The 22,121-nt window shown below is 42.6% G+C and overlaps 1 protein-coding gene across 1 annotated transcript in view; it reads right to left on the bottom strand.

Annotated features, from left to right (window-relative positions):
• The window catches only part of LOC144592409 (fructose-1,6-bisphosphatase isozyme 2-like), a 54,981-nt gene that overhangs the window by 17,631 nt on the left and 15,229 nt on the right, over positions 1 to 22,121 (bottom strand). Inside the window, exons 3-5 of the mRNA XM_078396980.1 lie at positions 21,577 to 21,669; positions 7,840 to 7,980; positions 3,348 to 3,485 (exon numbers count right to left, since the gene is read on the bottom strand). Of these exons, the coding sequence (XP_078253106.1) occupies positions 3,348 to 3,485; positions 7,840 to 7,980; positions 21,577 to 21,669 (372 nt within the window). The remainder of the gene's footprint in view (positions 1 to 3,347; positions 3,486 to 7,839; positions 7,981 to 21,576; positions 21,670 to 22,121) is intronic.

Below are 22,121 nucleotides of genomic sequence, written 5' to 3'. Positions count from 1 at the left end.
ATTCAGGAAAAAGGTCAAGGCCCTCTGAGGAGTACAGATCAGAGCAAAACCATGTCACAAGACTGTTCCTGCTTGTGAATTGAAAACATTCAAAATCATATCTAATCTGGAGAGCAACCAGTAAAACAACTTGTTGAGAAACATCCCCAAACAAACGGATTGCACATTCAGACTGTTCAGAGATCAGACTCTCTGAAAATCATGTGCTAAATGAATGATCTGGCAGTGCTCTGAATATTTGTTTGTTCCCAAGTTGCTATAAAATAAAAACGTTGGTGTTAGGCCTGTGCTTGTATTAACTGGGTGTTATGTGTCAGCTAACGCTCTGACTCTGTTGGGGGCATGCTCATACCTGGAGCTTATTATGACATAGAAAGAGGCCATTCAACCCATCAGGGCTGTGTTGGCTCTGAGTGAAAACAATCCCATTCTCACTCTTCCTACTTCCCTTTATCCCTGCAACCGTTTCCTCTTATTGCCTTTGCTGGTGGTCACTTTCTTTATGGACTTGCACTCTTCCTGCCTAAATAACTTGCAGGTTTACCATCTTTTGCACTCATATCATCTATTGGTATCCTGACCAATATATTTAAATATTTCTGAATGCCAGAGACCTTAAAAAAAAAAAAGTAAAACTCTCAATTTTGACAGTTTGCAAAGCTGCAGAGAGGATTTTGCTATCAAAACCTTCGGGGAAGCTTTGCGCTGGGGCTTCACTGTTGGGAGTCTTCAAACCAGCAGGACACAACAGGCAGAAATGTCAGGTAAGTTTGATTGTAATATGACTAATTGGAGGAGCCAGCAGGATCCATCCCAATGATCTGAACTGTTATTTATTTGAAATTCCCCCTCTGGCTAACTCTGAGCTTTCCTTCATTCTCATTATACTCAAAAAAAAATTGAAGTTAATTTGTGCAAGAACTGCCAGGTCAAATTACAAGGCATACTCATGCAATCACAAAAAAAAACTGTTGGAGGAATTTGTGTAGGAAGAATACTGCTTGTATGGAAATAGGCCTCATCGGCCCATATTATCCATGCCGACTAAGTTAGCATCCTGGGCTAGTCCCATTTGCTTGCATTTGGCCCAAAGACTTCTTCCTGTCCAAATATCCATCCAAGCATTTTTGAAAAGTAGAAATTATAATTACTTTTATTACATCCTCTGGCAGCTAATTCCAGGTACAAACTACCATCTCAGTGAAAAGATTGCCCCTGAAGTTCCTCTTAAATCTCACACCTCCACTTTAAGCCTATTCCCTCTAGTTTTAGAATTTTCCATGCTATATTCATTCTGCAGAACCTCATCCCTTTTCGTACCTTTATCATTAGGAGTGACGTGTACAACAACCTCTGGCTGCTCACCTTCCCCCTTGAGAATGTCCTGAGACATCCTGGACTCTGGCACCAGTGAGGCAACACACTACCCTGGAGGCAAAGGAATGGAGGATGTTTCGGTTCATGACCATGCATCAGGATTGAGAGTGTGGAGAAAGATAGCCAGTATAAAAAGGTGAGAGGAAGGGGTGAGATGGGCTGGTGGGTGATTGAAAATGCACCCCTGCAGATTCAGGGAAATTTCTTCCCAGTTGCTATCAAGCAACTGAACCATCCTACCACCAAGTAGAGAGCGGTCCTGAGCTACCACCTACCTCATTGGAGATCTTTGGACAATCTTTAATCAGACTTTACTGGACTTTATCTTGCAAACGTTATTCCCTTTATCGTGTATCTGTACACTGTGGTTGGCTTGATGCACAGTCTTTCTGCTGACTGGATAGCATGCAACAAAAAGTTTTTCATTGTACCTTGGTACATATAACAATAAACTAACTATACTAAACTAAACTAAACAATTAACTTCCTCAGCAGATTCTGCGACCTTAGCACCATGCTGGACATGGTAGTTGGACTGCTATGTTTCCTGTCTTTTTTGGCAGTCACTTGCAATCATGGATGTTTCCTCACTGTAGCAGTACCACACATGAAAATGTTTGTTCCAAAGCACTTTGCGATGTTCTGAGCTGAGCCATTACTCACAATCTCAGTCACAAAATCTTCAATATCAATACTTACCCTGCAAACACATGCAAGTCTCCTACAGAGTAATCAAATAATAGAAATGCATGCACAGAAACAGGTCCTTCGGCCCTTTCACCAACCATCAACCACCTACTTGCACTAATCCTCCATTCATGTCACATTCTCATCAATTCACCCCAGATTTGACCACTTCTGACACTTTTTTGAGATAATTTACAGCAGCCTGCACATCTTTGTCAAAAACAAAAGGGGCTGGAAGAACTCAACTGATCAGGCAGCATCAGTGGAAGGAAATTTTCAGATGATGTTTGGGACCAGGTCCCTTATTCAGACTCAACCATTTCCCTCTACAGATGTTGCCTGACCTACTTGCTCCTTCAGCACTTTATTTTTTGCTCAAGATTTCAGCAACCGCAGTTCCATTAGTTTCCATTTAATTGCACATCTTTGGAATGTGGTAGGAAACTGCAGGGAACACATGCTACCACAGGCAGAGCATGCAAACGCCACACAGACAGCACCAGAGTGCAGGAGTACACCTAGGTCTCTGGTGCTGTGAAGCAGCAACTCTTCTAGGTGTTCTGTTGTGCCATCTCTTCACTGAAAAAACAGTGCTGGTTTTAACATTTCCTCACCAGTTTAACACTATTTTTATTTCTTGTCCCTGCATTACTAATGGTCAATTTTAACAAAATGTTTAATTATATCTGGTGTCTGGAGGAATTTGTCCACATAATCTTGGTTAATGAATGTCAACCACATCACTATATCTGACCCTATAGGAGCAAGAAATGAGGGCATTAGTGACATAGATTGGAACATTCCCACTGAAATAATAATAATAATAATCTGTTAACTGGACATAAATGGGTTAAATATTAGCTTCAGGGTGGAGTCTGCCACCATGAAGTTACATTTTCTGCAGAAGAGCAATACATATCCTGGAAAGTGCAATCTACATTTCCAATATGTTATTTTCATGCCCCAAGCTATGCATTAAGCAGTAAGGATCGTCCTTCTGCTTCCTCTGGAGAAGGAGGGAACTCTTTGCCAGTGCACATGACACCTGGATAGCTCTCTGGTTTTGGATGCTTGAAGTATGGTCTGTTTGTTCCTCAATTCCACAAAGTTCTCATTTCAATCAGCATATTACCTCACAAAAAAGATAAAAATCAAAACCAAATAAATTTTCAATCTCTTGGGAGCCATTCTGTATCCATTTTAATCTCTTACTGGAAGTTATGTGAAATGAATTTTAAAAAGGATGAGCAGAGTTTCTTTTTATTGCATTAATGTCCACATACCTCAGGAAATTTTTTCTGCTGGATGTATTCCGTGAGTGGAGGATAAAAGTATTTGGCATAGCCCTCATTCAGACTATATATAGTTCCTTTCTTCTTTATCTTTACGTCCTGTTCCACAAGAATAAATTCACCTAAAGACTGAAAGAGGAAAGAGAATGATTGAAATGGTCAAGCAAAACAAAAGTTAAATTGTTAAAATTATAGTCCAGGAGTTCAGCACTAATTGTCGCTATATTTACTATAACTGAGGCCAACGTGGTTCATTTGCATTCGAATAACTATTAATCTGAAACAGACCAAGAAGAAAATTGTCTGATTTTGGCATTTAAATAGTTGTGGGTATCAGCTAGCAGTCATATTTGTTTCCTATAAATTATTTTTTCTCCTTTTTGGATGTTGCTTCCACTCCAGATCTGTGTGTTCTCAGCATGATGCATATACTAATGCAGAAGCCATAGATCACCAGTGGAGGGACCACATGCTCCAGGAGACATGTTGCATTTGACCAGGAATATGTCCTTCTCAACTTTAGTCACTCAGAGATGGTGCTCTTGATCAGAAATATGATCAAGTAGATAGCACAAAGGGCTGGAGTAACTCAGAGGGTCAGGCAGCATCTAGGGTGAAAAAGGATGTGTGCCGTTTTGGTTTGGAACCCTTCTTCAAACTCAAGAAGAAGTTTGGGTCTATCCTTGGTATAAATCAGCATTTGCAGTTCCTTTCTACACAATGTGATCAAGTAGTTCTTTAAAGTGTTTTTGTTTAGAAGGCCTTGACTGATTCCCTGTTGGTGATAATTTTGCCTCTGATTTTGACTTTCACTGAGTCAACCTTTGGGTGTTAGGGCCATAGTTGGCTTTGATAATACTGAAGAATGGTCCATAACATGATTACCAGCAAGTTTGTGGATCTCCTGTGCTCTTTCCATCTACCATCTGTACTCTAGATCATTGATTTTCTGTTGGATTTCTGCCAGCAGGTGCCTGTACACCAGAGATGGCAATACATCCAATCCAAGAATGTCTGTTTATTAGCTTCTGGATCTTCTGGTCATTTTTATTAAAGCCTTTCTGGTGTATCTGGGTAGATGAGTAAATAGCCTCTTCACGTGCAAACTATTGTGGGATTCAGATCTGTCTAGGCATAGTGGAATTTTTGTGATTCCCGTTAGTTGGTATTTGGTGGGTTATCTGCGAGGCATTCGCTGAGAAGAGCTGCTCGTTTTTAACACTCATTTTCTGGTAGCAAGGTTATTACTGTCACCATTATTTTGGGTTTAAACTAAAGGAGATTAGGCTGTAGTCAAGCAAAATATTTCTCATGGACAATGCAAACATCCCTGTGATCTCATGCTTGGATCGAGCTGTAATCTTGATAGGGTGAGAATCTGTACCCTGACTGAGGAGTCTAGAATCAGAGGGAGCAATCTCAAATTAAGAAGAAAACCATTTGGGACTCGGATGAGAAGAGGGTTCTTCATTCAGATGATGTGGAATCATTGTAATTCTCCATCAGAGAAGGTTGTGGAGGTTCAATCATTGAGTTCATTTCAAACAAAATCAATAGATTTCTGGATATTGAAAGAATCAAGGGGTATGTGAATAATGTAGGAGATTATTTATCTGGAAAATTGGCCTTGATCCAAAGTGCCTATTCCAGCTCTTATATCGGATGCTCTGATGCTATTTAACAGAAGGTTACGATACTTCTTATTATGATAACCTTCCATGCACACTTCTTCTCTGGAACCTTCTCATTTGGCCATTGTTCAATGCCTGAATTGGGAATGTTGTTATGTGGTCTAGACCTTGATTCTCTGGTGAACAGTGTTAATAATGACAATACTGTGCTCCAAGCATTTTGGACTCAATGGAATGCGCTTTCCCTACTCCCTATACACTGATCGTTCTTCTTCACACCATGTAGGGAAGTTGCCCAAAAGCATAAATTTACATCCCTCTAGGATGCAAGCCAAGGCTTCTTCAAGGTCAGGCTAGAAGTCTTCCTTACAAACATCAGCAGTTTCCATGGTTGCATTAATGACGTTATGTTGGTTCGATGTTAGAGTGTAGTTGAGGGTCATGAGTGGTTCACTTATCCCATCAGGAAGAAGTTAGACCTTCTACTTCCTGACAGAGAAACCCAACCCAGAAGGTGGAGCACCCACCATCTTGTTCTTAGAAAAATATCTTGCTCACTCAATGCAGCAGTGTCATTGACAAAGTATGTCAATTCCCAGGCTAGGATAATCAAGCGATGTTCAAGTCTGTTGCTGTTAAAGCTGCCCGTGAAGGCCATGACTTTCCAGATTCTGAACTCCATGTTGTGGAGTGGAAGTGGCTAATCTTTCGATGAGGGATAGTCACCGGTTACCACAAGGAGCAAGGTTTCAAAGTGGATCCAAGGTGACTATAGATCATGCTCAGCTGCATTAACTCTCACACCAGCAGGGCATATAGATAGACAAGCATTGGTGCGTGTGTGTGCGCACACACGAGCACACGCACGTGCTCAGGCATAGATACCCTTACCCACTATCCTCTACCTGCTTCCTCCACAGACACCTTCCTCATGACCCTTCTCACTTTTGGTCCTCCCATCTCTGAATCCCTGCTGCCACCCAACCCTTTCCCACCTTTTCTCAGACCCCCTTTCTCCAACCGCTACAACCTATTTCTTGACTGAATACTAATTTTTCACTCACTTAATGTTACAATTTAAAGAGTAAATTGTTATCAAGATTCTGCACATTGTAATTATTGGACTTCCTTTAAAGAAATAATTTAATGACTCTTATCATTGTAATTCAGGTTGGAATGACGAGTCAAGAAAAGAGAGGTGATGTATGGCTTGTAGTGTCAGAATGCCTTTATGTCGAAAGCTTGTACAGAAAACCACAATGTATAGGGTGTGTCAAATGCAGAAGCAGCCACATGTGTGTTTTTAATATTTGTTTCTGTTTTTGACCAATTTTTCTTCCAAAGATGTTGATTCTCTTCCATGCACACTTCTTCTCTGGAACCTTAGGGGACTTGGAACCGAGCAATAAAGGGGGCTTTTTCTGGTTGTCTGTCAGTGACTAGCGGACTTCTGCAGGGCTCAGTGCTGGGGCCGCTACTCTTCATGTTGTATATTAAATGATTTGGAAGAGGGGATTGAAGGCTTTGTGGCCAAGTTTGTGGATGATACAAAAATAGATTGAGGGGCAGGTAGTGTAGAGAAAGCAGGGACTCTGCAGAAGGTCTTGGACAGGTTGGGAGAGTGTGCAGAGAAGTGCAGAAGGAAAATAGTGTAGCAAAGTGCAGAGTCATGCATTTTGGTAGTAGGAATAAAGGCTTAGACTATATTCTAAATGTGGAGAGAATCCAGAAATTGGAGGTGCAAAGGGACTTGGGACTGCTGGTGCAGGATTCCCAAAAAGTTAATTTGCAAGTCGAATTGGTAGTAAGGAAGGCAAATGCAATGCTAGCATTTATTTCAAGTGGGCCAGAATGCAAAAACAGGGATGTAATGCTGAGGCTCTATAAGGCGCTGGTCAGGTCGCATAGGGAGTATTGTGAGCAATTTTAGGCACCATATCTGAGGAAGGATGTGCTGGTTCTGGAGAGGGTCCGGAGGTTGTTTACAAGAATAATTCCAGGAATGAGTGGGTTAACATATGATGAATGTTTGATGGCACTGGACCTGTGCTCGCTGGAGTTTAGATGGATGAGAGGGGACCTCATTGAAACTTACCGAATAGTGAAAGGCTTGGATAGAGTGGATGTGGAGAGGATGTTTCCACTAGTGGGAGACTCTTGGACTCGAGGTGATAGCCTCAGAATTAAAGGACGTTCCTTGAGGAAGGAGATGAGGAGGAATTTCTTTAGTTAGAGGATGATGAATCTATAGAATTCTTTGCTACAGAAGGCTGTGGAGGTCAAGTCAATGGATATTTTTAAGGCAGAGATAGATTCTTGATTAGAACAGGTGTCAGGGGTTATGGGGAGAAGGCAGGAGACTGGGGTTAGGAGGAAGAGATAGATCAGCCATAATTGAATGGTGGGCAGAATGGCTTAATTTTGGTCCTTATGACCATACGACCTTATTTGGACACTTCAGATCAGAGCTTTTGCAATTACTTTAGTCAGACTAATTTTCCAAGCAGGGGAAGAGTGAGTTCCAAACTTCAACCATATTGGGCAGGAGACTACTTATCTTCAATCACCTGTCTACCTTGCTTGCCAATCTTATGTCTATCTCCATCTGTAGAAATGAGCCTTTGCCGACAATGACACAAAATGAATTGAAGTTCTGATTTCCCCAACAACTGATATTCATTTATTTACCTTCCCAAACCTCCACTCATCCCTCCATGCTCTCCCAACTCACCCCTTCTCAGTGGAAAGCAAAGGCAACTCCAGTGTAAGGCTGCATTTTCAAACAGTCTATTGCACAAACATTTGGATTGTGTATGAGATCAGAAATGGTGATAACTCTATCAGCTACATACTGGGTCTAACATGAAGAAGTTGACACCTTGTCCCGTGGATAGCGCTATTAGGGTGGCGCTGCCATAGAGGGCATATCCAGCAGCCACCATGTTTCGTCCCGGTTCAAGGGCATCACCCTCAGTCAGCGAATCCGTGCAATCCTGCCACAGTGAAAGAAATGATCAGTTATCCCGCTTCAGTGGTTCAATGGTACTTTACTGTCACATGTACAGTGAAATTCCTTTTTTTTGCATACATTTCAGTAAAATTCTTACTATACATAGGCACAATCATGCTTAAGTACAAGAGTATAAGAATAGTGGATTACACCTGGGCAGTACACAAGAGTCGCTATGTTTCTGGCACCATGTAGTACCCTTCAAGTTCAAAGTTTTAAAACTTTCGTCTTAATCTTTGCACAATGGCCCGTAGTTCTGCTGCTGTCCCCAGATTTTAGTTGCAGGGATCAGCCCGGCCAGGTGATGATGTCAATGTCCTCCATTGCTGCTCTGCCACTGCAGGCCGCGTCTAGACGGTGTTAACTTTTAAACAGTCCAACTTCTCTGTCTCTGCCCACCGAATTTGTTGTCATTTTATAATGCTCTAAAAGAGGAAATACGGTGTTTCTCTGCAAACTTTCTCAGAGATACTCTTGTAGAATAAATCTACTCTTGTAGATACTATGTAGAATAAATATGTCTTTCTTTTGCTAATTATCTATTGAAAATTAGCTTTCATTGATCTTCCTGAAATGGGCCTGAGATTTTTATTATTTGATCTTTTCGGACGCTGCTCATTTTTACTGATCTTTGCAGTGTTTCACAATCTCAGATTTTCTTTGCAACTCATAATCTATTTTCAAATCATAGAACATGTTTTTGTTAAGGCCTGCTGTCTCGAAAATTCTGCATGCCTTTCAAATACCAAATTATCCCACTGTGTGACACAATTGGGCAGCTTCTTCTATGAAACACAACATGCAAAGAAAGGCCATTCTTCCAATCAATTCCTCCAATAATTTCATCTTTATTTTGCTGAAATGAGCCTTTTGTTTAGCTTTTTCTTCTCGTTAAATCTTCCCATTTCAAATACGTTCCGTGGTATCAGGCAGATAACAAACCACCTTTCAGGCTTCTGCGACCGCCGTTCAGCTGGGAGGATCTGCAATAGTGACAGAGCAAAATCACTGCTGCAGATTTTCTCCTCTGCTGCAATGAATGGGTTTTCTGCAAAATGCCTCTGCCCAGTGGCAGACTTAGTGTTAGACTCAAAAAGATATAATCCAATGGAAATGGGCAGCACCATGGAGTAGCTGGTAGAACTGCTGCCCCACAGCTCCAGAGACCTGGGTTCAATTCTGACCTCGGGTGCTGTCTGTGTGGAGTTTGCACATTCTCTCTGTGACTGCGTGGGTTTCGCCCAAGTGCTACATGTTCCTCAAAAACTTGTGACCCGCCACTGTCATTGTTCACTCGCTGTTTAGGGAGACGTAAATATCATCCAGAGAGGTGGGAACCGTGCATTGACTTAAACTTCTGACTGTTTGTCAACAGGCAGCATTGACCAAGACCACTGTTGTTGTGGCTTGAAGTTGGGACCATAGAGCAGAACAGTACAGCACAGGAACAGGCCATTCAGCCCATAATGTCAGCACTGAACTAGATGCCAAGTTAAACTAAACTCCTCTCCCTGTATCAGATCTATAGAATACCATTCCTTGCATACCAATGTGCCTATCCAAAAGCCTCTCAATTGCCATTATTATAGACAATAGACAAAAGACAATAGGTGCAGGAGTAGGCCATTCAGCCCTTCGAGCCAGCACCGCCATTCAATGCGATCATGGCTGATCACTCTCAATCAGTACCCCGTTCCTGCCTTCTCCCCATACCCCCTCACTCCGCTATCCTTAAGAGCTCTATCCAGCTCTCTCTTGAAAGCATCCAACGAACTGGCCCCCACTGCCTTCTGAGGCAGAGAATTCCACACCTTCACCACTCTCTGACTGAAAAAGTTCTTCCTCATCTCCGTTCTAAATGGCCTACCCCTTATTCTTAAACTGTGGCCCCTTGTTCTGGACTCCCCCAACATTGGGAACATGTTTCCTGCCTCTAATGTGTCCAATCCCCTAATTATCTTATATGTTTCAATAAGATCCCCCCTCATCCTTCTAAATTCCAGTGTATACAAGCCCAATCGCTCCAGCCTTTCAACATACGACAGTCTCGTCATTCCGGGAATTAACCTAGTGAACCTACGCTGCACGCCCTCCATAGCAAGAATATCCTTCCTCAAATTTGGAGACCAAAACTGCACACAGTACTCCAGGTGCGGTCTCACCAGGGCCCGGTACAACTGTAGAAGGACCTCTTTGCTCTGCCTCCACCGCCACCCCCTGGCAGCACATTCCAGGCACTCACTACTCTGTGTAAAAAAACCTGCCCTGCACATCTCTTTTAAACATTGATGCTCTCACCTTACATCTATGTCCTCTAGAGTTGGACATCTGAGCAGGGAAGTATAAAATTCATTAACTAACATAGTGGCTTTAAACCTTTCTCTTTTCCAATTTCCACCATCCATCTCTGACTCCCTTCCATTCTGTTTTCCCTATTCTCCATGGAAACAAGAGACTGCCATGAGGATAGCTCTTCAGTGGCTCTGATCCCTTCGCAATAAGCAGCACATGAATGAGGCAGCAACAGTGAGCTCAAGCTTCTGAAGATTGCACAGGGAGAAAACAATCATAGGGGTTTAGTTAAAATGAGGATATCTCAATTTAGCAATTTCCTTTCTTATTTATGCATTTTCATGCTCCAGGCATCACAGGCACACATGGCCAATGCTTACTGATCCTCGCCAATTGCCCTTGAGATATTTTCGGTGGGCCACCCCCTTGAAACATGCTTGCGAAGGTGCTCCCATAATGGTGACACAAGACACTGCAGATGTTGGAATCTTGAGCAAAACACACAGTGCTGTAGTGACTCAATGAGTCAAGTAGCATCTGTGGAGGGAAAGGACCGACAACCATTAGACTGAAGAAGGGTGTGAACCCAAAACATCGTTTGTCCATTCACTCCAGAGACGCTGCCTGACCCACTGAGTTTGTCCAATCCTTTGTGTTTTGTTTCCATAATGGTATTAGGTAGAGTTCCAGGATTTAGACCTGGTACCGATCAAAGTCCGGCTATGTATTTCTAAATCAGAATGTACTGCGACTTGGAGACTTGGAGGTGGTCCTGCAGGTGGTAGTGCTTCCACTTGTCCACGGTTCTTATCCTTCCTGGTCAGAGATTCTTGATGAAGAATCTGCTGTCAGAATAACCTGGGAGAGTAATGGCAGAGTGTTTTCTTGATGGTAAACCTGAAGCTAGTGCACACAGGAGATGGAGGAACCAGGAGCTTAAGGTGGTTGATGGGTTGTTGGTCAAGGGGGCCGCTTTGTCCCGGGTGCTGTGAAGCTTCCTGAGAGTTGTGAGAGCTACATTCATCCACAGCGCCAGAGACCCGGGTTCGATCCAGATCTTGGATGCTTCCTATGTGGAGTTTGCACGCTGTTTCTGTGACCGCAGGGAGCTACGATTTCCCCCTACATCCCAAAGACATATAGGTTTGTAGAGTAATTGGCCTCTGAAATTGTTCCTAGTGTGGATGATAAAGTGTGATAACTAGTGTGAATGGGTCAATTGATGGTCGACGCGTACTCGGTGGGCCAAAGCGTCTGTTTCCATGATGTATCTCTAATTTAACATAATATTCCATTATTCTCTGACTTGCCTCTTGTAGAGAGGCCTCATTTTGTCAGGAGACACCCAGTTTCGCTTGAGACCAAAACATCTGTCAAAAATGAGTAAAATGCTACTACTTGACTAGAATTACTCACTGGATAATATGCTGAGTCACATGCGTACACCTCATCATCACATGCTGCACATACGTCCATGCAAATATTTTATTAGCACACGCCCTATTGCTGCATGAAGGAATGAAACTTTGGGAAAAGAAAACTTCTCAAGCTTTCATGACCTATAGATTGGCTATCGGTCATTATGTAAACTATAATGAAAAGGTTCTGCATAGTAGCTGCTCAGAAAGGTTAGATTGTATGGGATCTAGGGAGAGCTAGCTAGAGACAGGATAGTGAATTGACTTCATGGAAGGAAGCCGAGGGTGATGGTGGAAACTTGTTTTTCAGACTGGAGACCTGTGACTAGTGGTGTGCCTCAGGGATCGGGGCTGGGCCCATTGCTGCTTATGGTCTATATCAACGATTTGGATGAGAATATAAAAGGCATGATTAGTAAGTTTGCAGATGACTCTAAAGTATGTTTTACAGAGCTTTTCACACTAAGGGCTGCCCACCGAATTTGTTGTCATTTTATAATGCTCTAAAAGAGGAAATACGGTGTTTCTCTGCAAACTTTCTCAGAGATACTCTTGTAGAATAAATCTACTCTTGTAGATACTATGTAGAATAAATATGTCTTTCTTTTGCTAATTATCAATTGAAAATCAGCTTTCATTGATCTTCCTGAAATGGGCCTGAGATTTTTATTATTTGATCTTTTCGGACGCTGCTCATTTTTACTGATCTTTGCAGTGTTTCACAATCTCAGATTTTCTTTGCAACTCATAATCTATTTTCAAATCATAGAACATGTTTTTGTTAAGGCCTGCTGTCTCGAAAATTCTGCATGCCTTTCAAATACCAAATTATCCCACTGTGTGACACAATTGGGCAGCTTCTTCTATGAAACACAACATGCAAAGAAAGGCCATTCTTCCAATCAATTCCTCCAATAATTTCATCTTTATTTTGCTGAAATGAGCCTTTTGTTTAGCTTTTTCTTCTCGTTAAATCTTCCCATTTCAAATACGTTCCGTGGTATCAGGCAGATAACAAACCACCTTTCAGGCTTCTGCGACCGCCGTTCAGCTGGGAGGATCTGCAATAGCGACAGAGCAAAATCACTGCTGCAGTATTTTCTCCTCTGCTGCAATGAATGGGTTTTCTGCAAAATGCCTCTGCCCAGTGGCAGACTTAGTGTTAGACTCAAAAAGATATAATCCAATGGAAATGGGCAGCACCATGGAGTAGCTGGTAGAACTGCTGCCCCACAGCTCCAGAGACCTGGGTTCAATTCTGACCTCGGGTGCTGTCTGTGTAGAGTTTGCACATTCTCTCTGTGACTGCGTGGGTTTCGCCCAAGTGCTACATGTTCCTCAAAAACTTGTGACCCGCCACTGTCATTGTTCACTCGCTGTTTAGGGAGACGTAAATATCATCCAGAGAGGTGGGAACCGTGCATTGACTTAAACTTCTGACTGTTTGTCCACAGGCAGCATTGACCAAGACCACTGTAGTTGTGGCTTGAAGTTGGGACCATAGAGCAGAACAGTACAGCACAGGAACAGGCCATTCAGCCCATAATGTCAGCACTGAACTAGATGCCAAGTTAAACTAAACTCCTCTCCCTGTATCAGATCTATAGAATACCATTCCTTGCATACCAATGTGCCTATCCAAAAGCCTCTCAATTGCCATTATTATAGACAATAGACAAAAGACAATAGGTGCAGGAGTAGGCCATTCAGCCCTTCGAGCCAGCACCGCCATTCAATGCGATCATGGCTGATCACTCTCAATCAGTACCCCGTTCCTGCCTTCTCCCCATACCCCCTCACTCCGCTATCCTTAAGAGCTCTATCCAGCTCTCTCTTGAAAGCATCCAACGAACTGGCCCCCACTGCCTTCTGAGGCAGAGAATTCCACACCTTCACCACTCTCTGACTGAAAAAGTTCTTCCTCATCTCCGTTCTAAATGGCCTACCCCTTATTCTTAAACTGTGGCCCCTTGTTCTGGACTCCCCCAACATTGGGAACATGTTTCCTGCCTCTAATGTGTCCAATCCCCTAATTATCTTATATGTTTCAATAAGATCCCCCCTCATCCTTCTAAATTCCAGTGTATACAAGCCCAATCGCTCCAGCCTTTCAACATACGACAGTCTCGTCATTCCGGGAATTAACCTAGTGAACCTACGCTGCACGCCCTCCATAGCAAGAATATCCTTCCTCAAATTTGGAGACCAAAACTGCACACAGTACTCCAGGTGCGGTCTCACCAGGGCCCGGTACAACTGTAGAAGGACCTCTTTGCTCTGCCTCCACCGCCACCCCCTGGCAGCACATTCCAGGCACTCACTACTCTGTGTAAAAAAACCTGCCCTGCACATCTCTTTTAAACATTGATGCTCTCACCTTACATCTATGTCCTCTAGAGTTGGACATCTGAGCAGGGAAGTATAAAATTCATTAACTAACATAGTGGCTTTAAACCTTTCCCTTTTCCAATTTCCACCATCCATCTCTGACTCCCTTCCATTCTGTTTTCCCCATTCTCCATGGAAACAAGAGACTGCCATGAGGATAGCTCTTCAGTGGCTCTGATCCCTTCGCAATAAGCAGCACATGAATGAGGCAGCAATAGTGAGCTCAAGCTTCTGAAGATTGCACAGGGAGAAAACTATCATAGGGGTTTAGTTAAAATGAGGATATCTCAATTTTGCAATTCCCTTTCTTATTTATGCATTTTCATGCTCCAGGCATCACAGGCACACAAGGCCAATGCTTACTGATCCTCGCCAATTGCCCTTGAGATATATTCGGTGGGCCACCTCCTTGAAACATCATAGTCATGCTTACGAAGGTGCTCCTATAATGATGACACAAGACACTGCAGATGTTGGAATCTTGAGCAAAACACACTGTGCTGTAGTGACTCAATGAGTCAAGTAGCATCTGTGGAGGGAAAGGACCGACAACCATTAGACTGAAGAAGGGTGTGAACCCAAAACATCGTTTGTCCATTCACTCCAGAGATGCTGCCTGACCCACTGAGTTTGTCCAATCCTTTGTGTTTTGGTTCCATAATGGTATTAGGTAGAGTTCCAGGATTTAGACCTGGTACCGATCAAGGTCCGGTTATGTATTTCTAAATCAGAATGTACTGCGACTTGGAGACTTGGAGGTGGTCCTGCAGGTGGTAGTGCTTCCACTTGTCCACGGTTCTTATCTTTCCTGGTCAGAGATTCTTGGTGAAGAATCTGCTGTCAGAATAACCTGGGAGAGTAATGGCAGAGTGTTTTCTTGATGGTAAACCTGAAGCTAGTGCACACAGGAGATGGAGGAACCAGGAGCTTAAGGTGGTTGATGGGTTGTTGGTCAAGTGGGTCGCTTTGTCCCGGGTGCTGTGAAGCTTCCTGAGAGTTGTGAGAGCTACATTCATCCACAGCGCCAGAGACCCGGGTTCGATCCAGATCTTGGATGCTTCCTATGTGGAGTTTGCACGCTGTTTCTGTGACCGCAGGGAGCTACGATTTCCCCCTACATCCCAAAGACATACAGGTTTGTAGAGTAATTGGCCTCTGAAATCGTTCCTAGTGTGGATGATAAAGTGTGATAACTAGTGTGAATGGGTCAATTGATGGTCGACGCGTACTCGGTGGGCCAAAGGGTCTGTTTCCATGATGTATCTCTAATTTAACATAATATTCCATTATTCTCTGACTTGCCTCTTGTAGAGAGGCCTCATTTTGTCAGAAGACACCCAGTTTCGCTTGAGACCAAAACATCTGCCAAAAATGAGTAAAATGCTACTACTTGACTAGAATTACTCATTGGATAATATGCTGAGTCACATGCGTACACCTCATCATCACATGCTGCACATACGTCCATGCAAATATTTTATTAGCACACACCCTATTGCAGCATGAAGGAATGAAACTTTGGGAAAAGAAAACTTCTCAAGCTCTCATGACCTATAGATTGGCTATCGGTCATTATGTAAAACTATAATGAAAAGGTTCTGCATAGTAGCTGCTCAGAAAGGTTAGATTGTATGGGATCTAGGGAGAGCTAGCTAGAGACAGGATAGTGAATTGACTTCATGGAAGGAAGCAGAGGGTGATGGTGGAAACTTGTTTTTCAGACTGGAGACCTGTGACTAGTGGTGTGCCTCAGGGATGGGGGGTGGGCCCATTGCTGCTTATGGTCTATATCAACGATTTGGATGAGAATATAAAAGGCATGATTAGTAAGTTTGCAGATGACTCTAAAGTGCAGTTTTACAGAGCTTTTCACACGAAGGGCAGTTTTACAGAGACCAATTAACTTACAAACCTGCATGTGTTTGGGATATGGGGGGAAGCTAGAGTACTTTGCTGCCAACATGAGACTCGTGATTCTGGAAATGGTACCACAAAGCAGCATGAAAACATCAATAACACAGCACAGACTAAATCTTAGTTGACTCCATGGATTAGTCATGCATGAACTATTTGCACATTTATAAACTGAGTAATGGGAGTGTTGGGACATGCAAACAAAGGCAGGACACACATTTTCTAATTGAATTAAAAATTAAAGCACTTTTCTGAAATCTAATTAACAAAAAAATTATTTCGTACATATGCTAAGAACACAACAAGGCTTTATTAAATCCGATCAAGATAGACAAAGAACATTTACATCAAATCTTTCTTTAAACATCCAATAATACCTCAGTTCTCCTATTGTGAGTAGGATTTCCCCATATTATCTTTACAGGAGGGAATGTTTGACCTGGATGAGCAGTTAGGGCAATGAGGCCACTGTTACTATGGACAGAATCCTCAGGATAAACCTGAAACTCAAGTTTCCTCAATGCTTTAATGAATTAAAAAGCAGAAAGTATCAGGTCTAAACCCTAATTTGAAAGGTAACTTCTGCTGGTCATTTCAGAAATTGTGCAATGGTTGACCTCAGTAGCACCAGGTTGACCAAGGGGAACATTACAGTAGAGATTTTCATTAGCAAAACACAAAGTGCTGGAGGAACTCAGCGAGTCAGTTAGGCAATATGGATAGAAAATGCTTAGAGGGACACGGGCCACATGGGGCATCTTAGTTGGCATGGGCAAGTTGGGCCAAAGGATCTATTTCTGTGTTGTATGAATCTATCTGTGGAGGGAATGGACAGGCAACGTTTCGGGTTGGCACCCTTCTTCGGAGGTTTTCATTATTCAGCTCCAATAAAGATGATCCTCCTGAAACATTACTTCAAGAGAGAGCTGGATAGAGCTCTTAAGGATAGCGGAGTGAGGGGGTATGGGGAGAAGACAGGAATGGCGTACTGATTGAGAGTGATCAGCCATGATCGCATTGAATGGCGGTGCTGGCTCGAAGGGCTGAATGGCCTACTCCTGCACCTATTGTCTATTGTCTATTGTCTATTACTGCCATTTCTCCCTCCACATCTATTTCTACTAAAGTTTCTGATTTTACTGCAGCTTTCTAAAGCCTTGTATTTTGACTTTAGTCCCCACTATTTACGAAGGATGGAAGTGGGGAAACTACTCACCAGTCATCCTGACATCAGAAGCTACAATTGCTAGAATCCATTTTTTAGGAAATGGTCACAAGAGGCTCAGGGTGAGAATGTTTAATGCATTGGATATGAACCGGAACAATATCATTCTTGTATGCTGCAGCTTAACAAGCACATTAGATGCAACAATATACAAAGTTATCAGTTATTTCAGTTCAGATAACTTCCCAGAGTTATCAGTTAAGTTAACTCTTTCCATGAAAGTGCAAAAACGGAACTATGTCAAGTATTCCACCGGGTCCTCAAGAACAGCTTCTTCCCATCAACCATCAGGCGTTGGACCACTCTGCACAACCCTACCTCAGCACCGAACCACTTAGTACAAGGGCCTCAGTGGTTCGGTGCTGAGGTAGGATTGTGCAGGTGGTTGGTTGATGGGAAGAAGCTGTTCTTGAGCCTGAAGGCAATGGTTCTCAGGCTCCTTTCCCCATGGTAGCAATGAGAAGAGAGTGGGGCCAATGTGGTGTCCGTCTTTGTGATATTAAATAATATTTGATACCAATATACAGAGTAAGAATAAGGGATAATTTTCATCATGGGGGGGGGGGGGGGGGGGGGGGATGGGGCCTGGGCATCAGATGTTCCCAATCCACATTAATGCTTTGGATAATGGATGATATTCCTACTCTGTGTATTGGTATCACATATTATTTAATATCACAAAGACACACAAAGATGCTGTTATTGTACCTGCCTCAACTACCTTCTCTGGCAGCTCGTTCCATATACCCACCACCCAACCTCTATGTGAGAAAGAGGGTGGTGGGTATATGGAACGTTTACTTGCTTACAACTGCACTCATAGTAAGATTCATTGGGACCTCTTGGATCCATATCTGATTTAACTTTGGCCACCACAGTGGTCACATCTGTGTGTATATTGATATGTACCAAAATCAGACAGTTTTCAGATCTTGCTTTGTGGCCGTGGTGTTACAAATTATATGCTCAAAATGTTTTATACATTAGCAGCACACAGATGGTGACAAATAATTTTATGATGAATGTAAAACTCATTGTAGGCCCATAGTTCTGATGAATGGTCTGAGCAAAAAAGACTCTCAGCCTGGATCCCGCCTGGCTTCAGAATATGATTGGGATTTACCTGAAGGGGCAATGATATTTCAATAAAAGCTTTACAGCACCATCTGGTGGTTACTTTAAACATGTATTTAGTTTAGTTTAGAGCTACAACATGGAAACAGGCCCTTCGGCCCACTGAGTCCATGCCTACCAACTAGTTCTATCCTGCACATTCGAGATTTTTTACAGAAGCCAATTAACCTACAAACCTGCACGTCTTTTCAATGTGGGGGGAAACCGGAGTACCCGGAGAAAACCCATGCTGTCACTGGAAGAACATACAAACTCCACACAGACAGCACCCGTAGTCAGGATCGAGTGTTGTAAGACAGCTCTACTGCTGTGCTAGTGTGATACCTTCCAGCAGTCCTTAAAGAAACAACTTGGTCTGATTATCTCTTCTTCGTGCAGCAAAAAGAACTGTTTTAGCATTATCTGCACTAAACGTTAATCCAATAATAACATCTGAATATAATTTATCTAAAATTCTTCAGACCTCTTCGGTGAAAGAAACCAAATTTTTAGCACTATGTACAATATTGGCCTCCTTATTTAAGGAAGGATGTTAATGCCTTGGATGAAGTTTCGAGAAGGCTTCTAGATTAATACCTGGATTGAGTAGATTGCCCTATGAGGAAAGATTAGTCAGACTGGGCTTGTATCCATTGTAATTTAGAACAGTGAGGTGTGACTTGAATGATACATACAAGATCCTGAGGGATTTTTATAAGGTTGATATACAGAGAATGTTTCCTCTTGTGGGAGAATCTAAATTCAGGGTTTTTGCAAGTTAAGAGTGAGAGGGGGTGAGAATTTTTTCTCCCAGAATGCAAGAGTCTCTGTAATTTATTTTCCTCAGAGGGCAGTGGAAGTTGAATCTATTGATGTTTTCAAGGCAAAGGTAAACAGATAGCTGATAAACAAGGGGGAATAATGATTACAGTGTGTAAACACGATTGAGGAATTGAGGTTACAATTATATCAGCCATGATCTTTTTAAATAGTGGAACTAACCCAAGAGCTGAGTTTTCCTAATTTATACATTTGTGTGCAAATAATTAAAAATCTTGGAACATGATGGAACATGAATTACACAAACATCTTGTTGTGGAAATATCGATACCATACAGCTTAAGTCCTCTCGTGATTTATCCTTTTAAAAATATTAAACTTTGTGCACATGAAGAGGGACAACAGGCTCTTGATTTTACCAAGATATCAGAAAAACATTTCAACGGTAACAATAAACCTGTGATAATTTGTACCAAACATTTCATTCCAGATAAGTGATCAAATCTAAGCGGCCCTATAACAACGTGTTGATGACTGAATCTGTTTACAGAAACACTGCTTTTCACTGGGAGAATGAATGAATGAATACTTTATTGTCACATGTGATGCGTCACGGTAAAATTCTATGTTTTGCATACCCAAGGTATGCAAAGTGTTGCCACATAAATGGCGCAGACAAATTTACAAAGTATCTCACCGGGTCCTCCTTTGTTCTGCCCCCCCTCCTCCCCTCACGCTGGGTCCTCCTTTGTTACCCCCTCCCCCCCACACCAGGTCCTCCTTTGTTCTGCCCCCCCCCCCTCCTCCCCTCACGCCGGGTCCTCCTTTGTTACCCCCTCCCCCCCACGCCGGGTCCTCCTTTGTTCTGCCCCCCCCCTCCTCCCCTCACGCCGGGTCCTCCTTTGTTCCCCCCCTCCCCCCCACGCCGGGTCCTCCTTTGTTCTGCCCCCCCCTCCTCCCCTCACGCCGGGTCCTCCTTTGTTCCCCCCCTCCCCCCCACGCCGGGTCCTCCTTTGTTCTGCCCCCCCCCTCCTCCCCTCACGCCGGGTCCTTTGTTCCCCCCCTCCCCCCCACGCCGGGTCCTCCTTTGTTCCCGACGTCATGTCCTCAGGCCGGCACCGCCCACCCATGAGGCTCCACCGCCTGGCCTTCTCTGCAGCCTCCTGGGAGGTATCTAATGAAACACTCTTTTATGCAGCCTAAATGCAATGCAGCTGCACTTCTCCTTTGCTGTCCGCAAATGAGCAACAAATTCAAAATACGTGCAGGTTACAAAACCTCCCGGCTCAAAGAAGATTTTTTGGTGAAAATCTAAATAAACTTTGAATTGATGAAAGCTGAAGTAAAAGTCAAATCGTGAATGTTAGAATGAGAGTTGTGGCACTCAATTAAGCCATTTAGTCCATCAGCAGAGCTGTAGACATTTATGACTCTGAAGCAAGCATTTGACCTTTACTGTCCAGCCGGCCAAATTAATTTACAGTTAATCTGCCTCCCCAGCTCTTGTTCTGTTGATTTGTATGTTATAGCTCTTCAGTTACTCAAAAGGTCAGTTTATTACTGTATTTCAAACTTATGACATTCTGCATTGTATCTTAAATGTATGAAACTATCAGAACCACTTTATTTATATTGTCGTACATGGCATTTCCTGCAAAAAATAATTTATTAATAACATAGCACCATGAAAACTGGACTGAATGGTAACAATGGGGTATTAAATATATATTTCAGTCCTTCACAACTCTGAGCTTTCAGAGCAGTTTGGATCTAATATTCATTGACTGGTTTATGCGAAGTTAGTAATTTATGTATGCATACCTAGTGAAAATACAGCTGGGGGTGAGTTCTAATCATCCAAGGTTAGCTAAGCAAATAACACAGTACTGGAGGAACTCAGCAGGCCAGGCAGCATCTGTGATGGCAATGAGTGAAGAAGGGTCCAAACCCGAAATGTCACCTGTCCATTCCCTCCACAGGTGCCGTGCCGCCTGACCTGCTGAGTTCCTCCAGCATTTTATTTGCTTAATATTCCAGCATCTGTAGTTTCTTGTTAGCTAAGCTTCACTTGGAGAGCCTGTTGCAGTCATGGACTTGTATCCCAGCTTTTGAAAGGTGTTGGATAAAGAGGAAGTATTCACACACTGGGTCACATAGTGCCCCAGTTAAGTCAGGAGGATTCTTTGGGTCGAGAATGTGATATAGGGAAACTTGTAGAAAATCAACTTATATTATTTTCATGTGCAATATGATAAATATTTACAGAGAAGCTGCAGTAAAGAATGAAAATTGATTCTCAACCAGAACACTAATGTAAATGTGAAATAAAAAGTACATTATTTCATGGTTTAAAAAAGAAAAAGTTATATTTTAATCATTGGCTTGATTTGGTTTAACCTTACACCACTAATCAATTTGATTGAATTAGACAAAAGACACTTTGTCTTACCTTCTTGTAGATACCAAAAATGGTTCCAATAGCAGACAGGCAATCGATGTTTGAAGAACCATCCAATGGGTCAAAGCACACCAGATATTTACCCTGGAACAGACAATTATATGTTAAATTGCGATTGTTCTATGCATATGTGATCCTTTAAAGAAAACCTTCAAAGTCCTCTTCAGAAATGCCTCTGGTTCCCTCTTGTGTTCCCAATTATCTGCTGCTCAATTTTATGTTTATCAATTTTAAGTGCGCCGTGAGGCATATAGAAGATGTAAATTTCTGTTGTGTTATAATGACTTATAATGCTTCAGATGTGGCAGGTGAAACTAATAATTACTTAACAATGTCATGCTGATTATTTTGGGGAATGATCCTACCCAGTGACACCAAAGAACAGCGCCGCACAGAAACGGGCCCTTTGGCCCACAATGTTTGTGCTAAAAATGATACCAAATTAAACTGATCTCATCTGCCTGCACATTATCCATATCCATCTATTCCTTGCACCTCTCCATGCCTATCTAAAAGCTTCTTAAACGGCATGGGGT

Source organism: Rhinoraja longicauda, chromosome 3 (assembly GCF_053455715.1).
Source record: "Rhinoraja longicauda isolate Sanriku21f chromosome 3, sRhiLon1.1, whole genome shotgun sequence".
In the NCBI taxonomy this organism is placed as follows: domain Eukaryota; kingdom Metazoa; phylum Chordata; class Chondrichthyes; order Rajiformes; family Arhynchobatidae; genus Rhinoraja; species Rhinoraja longicauda.
This window is presented reverse-complemented; position numbering and strand designations above follow the sequence as displayed.